The 5683-nt window shown below is 36.1% G+C and overlaps 1 protein-coding gene across 2 annotated transcripts; it reads left to right on the top strand.

The window, feature by feature from the left end:
* Positions 1-2518: 2518 nt before the first annotated feature.
* Positions 2519-5481, top strand: LOC110925791. Of its 2 annotated transcripts, none has more exons than XM_035986792.1 (2): positions 2519-4978; positions 5240-5481. In XM_035986792.1, exon 1 carries the CDS (start codon positions 2624-2626, stop codon positions 4949-4951), a length of 2328 nt encoding a protein of 775 aa, XP_035842685.1. In that variant the 5' UTR covers positions 2519-2623; the 3' UTR covers positions 4952-4978; positions 5240-5481. The 2 variants fall into 2 exon arrangements, with proteins under 2 accessions (XP_035842685.1, XP_022025317.1); XM_022169625.2 differs by having other exon boundaries at positions 5236-5480.
* Positions 5482-5683: the final 202 nt, after the last annotated feature.

Here is a 5683-nt window from a genome sequence, read left to right as displayed (position 1 = left end):
TAATGGTACAGTATAATCAGGCCCAAATCCGGAAATAACCAATAGCATTCCACTAACAGTTTTCCTAATCAGGTTACTAGTCAAAGATGGATCAAAATCACAAGGGTTTTCACATTCTTAACTATCATTCAAAGTGTTCTTCATACATTCAAAGCATATATTCAAGTTCTTCATAACATAAACAACACTTATTCACCCAAAATCATGAACAACTATCAAGATACAATTTACTAGCATGCATCCTACTTGACAAACATATTCATTAGCCGATTTTCTTAGTATAAACACCCAAACTTTTCGGATCTAATCCAAGTGCAACCAATATCATCATTCACCCTTTTTAACATACAATGAACCCATTTTCATCATCAAATATTTATGTATAGTTCAACTAATAACAAGAAACATTCATGAACCGATTTCTATGTATAACTCAACAACTTAACATATTGTCACATAATCTCATACAAACATAACATGAACACACTAACATTCAACAAAACATCAAGAACACTAACCGGTTATGGGTTTCGAGGGTGTGTGAAAAGCTTCCAACCGGGTGTGTGTGTGAGCCGATCCAAGTCCAAAGATCCAAGAATGATGAAGTGTGTTTGTGTTCTAGAGTTTAGGTGAGAGAGAGAAGTAGGAGAGTGTGTGTGTTGTAATGTTCAACAAGTGGTAAAAACTAACTAAGGGTAGTTTATATAGTCAAGTTCCAAGTGTGTGCACCCTTAGTGGGTTTCGAGTGGGGGTTCACGGCCCAAAGGCCCAACCGGCCAAAGGTTCTCGGCCCAAGGCCCAAAACCGATTACTATACACTCGAGACCTCATGGTCTCGAGTCGGGTTCTTGGTTCTCGGGTTGGGTTCTCGGTTCACATAAAACACGTACACATATATATACAAATGCACTCACAACAAAGCACTTATCACATAAAAGGGTTCACGTTATCATTTTAACTAGTCACAAAACGTACAAGCAAGTTACAACGAAAGGTTCTAAATTTCGAGTTGTCACAGAAGAACTGATCACTCATATATGACGAAGAACTGATGTTTATCATTGTGGCGAAGAAACAAGTTCTTCGCCGTCTCAGATCATTCGTGGGAGTCCTTCGTCGACTGCAAGTTGTTCGTCGACTTGCACATTATATATATATATTCACAGCAGACAGAAGCAAGATACAAACACAAAGAGCGAGCTTGAATGAGCTTAGAGAGAGTAGTGAGAGAAAGTTCCGGTGTGCTTTGTATTTTATCAAATTTTGTACCGAAACTTTGTCTAAATCAATATACAATTGTTAAACGTTGAATCCTTTTATTGTTTTTACTCTCTCGCTCGGTTTGTGTCGTAACGGGGATTCCGCACTCGTTTCGGCACCCGAAACTAGAAATCATCGTTGTCCGACGATCCGTATCGGGACCTACATATGCACCTAATTTTGAGGATGTACGAATACCCTTAACCTATAATAAATGGTTGACTGTTTTGCACCTAAACTTTCCATTGTTACTTGAGTGTATGTTTGATTGTAGCTTCGGTTTTAAATACACATGGAGAGTAGTTTCACACTTTCACCTTCTTTCTCTATAGTGTTATGATATATGAATATATATGTTCTTAAAATATGTTGCTTCTTCCAACAAGTAATAGCAAAACTAAGTAATGCGAAGATATTAGCGGATGCATAGTTTTCTTGATCAGTTATCTAACTTTCTTGGTCTTACCTTGTAAAACTAAATAACATCTACCATATAGCAAACCACATTCTAGTGGTTTCCTTCGAGTATTTGACTACCTGGTTTAAAACAAACAATAAATTTACTCACCTTATAACCACAAATTTGTTATTTTAGAAAAGTGATCGATCGACAGGCACATTTACTTAAGCCACATCTTATAAGTTGTCAACTTTCTTCTTTTAACGACTGTTGCGCAATTATTTAAGAACAACTTTGAAGAACAAGACTAAGTGCTTTGATGACACATAATTCATGAACCAACTTTATTTGCATATAACAATGAAAAATCCGACATTTGTAAATTATTTAATTCTTTTCAAAGTTAACCATTCCCTCATTTCAATTTAAACCCGTACTACTAAACAAATGAGTACGTCGATGATTCTTTCTGAAATCAGTTGCTCATTCTAGGGATTTTTTCCTATGACATTTTTTTCTTAAAAAACTTTTCTTTTTATCAGCATGGGGATTGAAGTATTGAACCCCTATCTAACTCAATAATTACCAACAATATATCTCAACTATGTTGCATTTCTTAGTATTTTTATTCTAAACGGGATAATAGGAATGGAAATGTAAAACTAGTAAAAATTTGGAATGACAGCACCCACCTTTTTAATCTGATCGTGTATCATGTGAATCAATTTTACGAGCTTTTCTTAAGGCGGACCCAAAACAACTTTTGCCTGCAATTATTGTACGTACTACACGGTACAACCACATAAGGTTTATCCAGTGCCATGTCGATTTAATTTTATGATTGGAATTGCAGCTTTCAAGTGCAACATCTTTGAAATTATTTGATACAAAAGAGACATTTCATCTTCCTGTTTCATTAACATTAGCATTGAGTTACATAGTCACTCTATCGTAACTTCGAACATGGATTCAGGTTTAGATGCATATAATAAATGTCTGGAAATTAAGACCTGGTTAGTATATACATACGGTCTTCTTGATTCCGCTCCTGAATGCAACCACAGCCACCTGTCCATCAGTCAACAAGAGATAGATTTTCAAGCAAAACTATGTGATTTAGTATATCAATATGATGTAAAACAGAGAAGATATGGCAAGCCTATGTTGTGGATCGGGATCTACATAGCTGTAGCATCATTATTTTGTGTCCTTGCCATGGCTGCCGATTTGTTTCATGGTTTCCAAAACAAAAAACTCTGGTTTCCATCCAAATACTTCACGCTAAACGCTGCTTCTATCATGGTGATTACTGCTGCAATGAAGCTCCCTGTAGATTTAAATGATCCCATGTCACGCTGGATGGATGCATTTGGAAAGTTGGTAAGCATGCCCTTCATGACGACTATGATGGCTAATTTATTGCCTGCTCTAGCATCTATGGACAACAAGGAACTTTTTGAAAATGTCATAGGTTTGCTTATTCTTGTCATTACCATCGTTGTCAATGTTTCAATCCAAATTCACACTGGTGTAGTTCAAAATTATTACATCACATACATATACATTGGTGCAATGCTATATTTACTCATAGTATTGACATCTGTAGCTTTAACAGCACCAGTGTCAAAACAAATATTGGAAAACAAGTATCAGGCTGCTCATAAGTTGGTGTCAAAAGATATGCATACAAGAATGCCTACAGTGGAGGAACTAATACAATGTGTGAGAAGATATTCTATCATGGCGGGAACGTCTAGCCCACAGTTTGTCGTGGCTACTACTCCATTATGCTCTGCTGCTGGTATAATTTGCATTTTTAGTACAATCATATATTTTTATGATGTGCTAACTTTCTTCATCTACAGCATTAGAGACTACGAAATCTTGGGAGAACACAATTATTTTAAGCTATTTTTAGACTATGATTCAGATTATAAGTGGTCAGTGGTTGGGATTTTCTTGATACAGTCTGTTGGAATTGTAGTGGGTACAATACACTCATTATTTAGATGTTTTGCACCTTTAAGCTTCAAATTGTCCCTCAAGTGGTGTAAAAAACATACTAAGATCTTTAAAGTAGAGAAGTATTGGCTCCAAAAGTTGTTTGAATGGAAAGAGATCCATTTAGTTTTACCAATAGGCAGTCACACATTAAAAGCTCTTGTCCACAATTTAAATCACTTCATAATACATGTCTGCATTGGATTTCAGATGGTAATTGTTGTATCATGCAAAACAATAGCACTCATTCCAATCGGCATTGTAATTATTGGTGTGTATTGTGTACATTGCTGGATGCTACTTATGGCAATGTTCTTTGCTATGCCCATGGTTTCAAATCGTGACATTATACACGATCTTGGCCCAAATGATACAGAGGAAGATATTGAGAACTATGTTTTGCGACTTGAGAACGAGATGGAGCTTGGTAAAAGAACACTCAAAAGCATATCAAAGTCAGTGGACACTTTGATCCAGAAGGCCGAGAAGAAACCGCCCAAAAATCTTCTGAAACTTGTTGAGAGATCTACAAGATTTGAAGGTGTGTTGAGCTTTGATAGCGATGAAGTTCAACCACTACTATCTGTTAAGTTTCCCAACAGTTGGAGCTTACCGATAGTAACTTTAACGTGTGTTACCAGAACTCTTCCAAATATCTGTACGGATACTGTTGATAGCTTGTTCAATAGTGTTTGTGAAGGTCTATTCTATACTTTTTTGGTTGATGAAAGCCTTAACAATAACGGTGAGGCTAAAAATATTCATATAGCAACAAGGATCTTGTGGCATGAGGTAGAAGTCACTCACAAATGGTTGGGGAACCCACTCCAAAGAATTGATTTTAGAGAAAAATCGCCAAGAGAGATTCTTAAATGGTATTCTGATAAAGCAGAAGAAGTTATCAACAAAAGCGACACTGATGATACGTTGGAGAACTCTCAAAACCAGTTGATTGCTGCCAATTCAATGTACCGTATCTCACAAACAATCATGCGTAAATACCCTGGCAGCGAGCATATCAGTGAAGAGCAATTGTTTGCTCTTTTATCTGACATGATTGGGAGCATAGTGGTTGCTTGCCTCACCAACTTACCACGAGTCATAGCAATGAAATGCCATGGAAGCACAATAGAAGAACGAGAGGCTAGTGTTCGAGCTGCAGCAAAGATTCTTGGTAGTACTAGGATGATAATCGAAAGACTTCAAGCGCGTGAACTACCTAGCTTGGCACCAGATCAAATGGCATGTATTGATGAGTGGCGTGCTTATTTGAAACAATCAATCCCTTAGAATTGTTGTTTTCCTTTGGTTGTCAAGGTATTTTCTTAACGTAATTTTTTATACGATAAATGTTTTCCAGTATGACAGGTTGCCATTTAGATCAAGTTTTGTGATCTATATAATTTGGCTGTTCTAAGTTTCCCTCCATGCATTTACTACCAAAGTTAGACGTGACAACAAGTATTCCACATATAACTGCTTAATTTTAATTGGTTGCAATGTGTTTTTTCGTACTAATTATGTATAAATGTATACATTTTGATTTTAACCCTTGTGTCTTTCTCTTTGTGAAGGAAGATTTCAGCTGCCACGTGAACTAGCTACCTCGCTCCTTGTATAATATATTAATAAGTAAATATGCTTCTTCAAGTGTGGTTCCATCATACTGCGTGCATCTTAGTGATGGTTTTCCATCGAAATGAAAGACAATGTGCCGTATTAGTTTATTTGTATTTTCTAGTATTATGTATCATACTTCCAAAGTTATTAATGTCGTATGGAATGTGAAAATATTTTATGTCAATATATGTTTTCTTTTATATTTTATGCAACAAACAATCTGTTGAACTGGCGAGGCAGGAACTCGGACGAATTCTTTGACTCAGAGCATTCACATCCAATCCATCAAATTATACATACATTCCACTAAAAAACAACTCCTATATCAATATATTTTCACTAAAAACAAATACTTTTTCTCTCCCCTTTTCAACTAAATAATATTATCATTACATTTTTCTC

The sequence above is a fragment of the Helianthus annuus genome, chromosome 17 (assembly GCF_002127325.2).
Source record: "Helianthus annuus cultivar XRQ/B chromosome 17, HanXRQr2.0-SUNRISE, whole genome shotgun sequence".
Lineage (NCBI taxonomy): Eukaryota > Viridiplantae > Streptophyta > Magnoliopsida > Asterales > Asteraceae > Helianthus > Helianthus annuus.
This window is presented reverse-complemented; position numbering and strand designations above follow the sequence as displayed.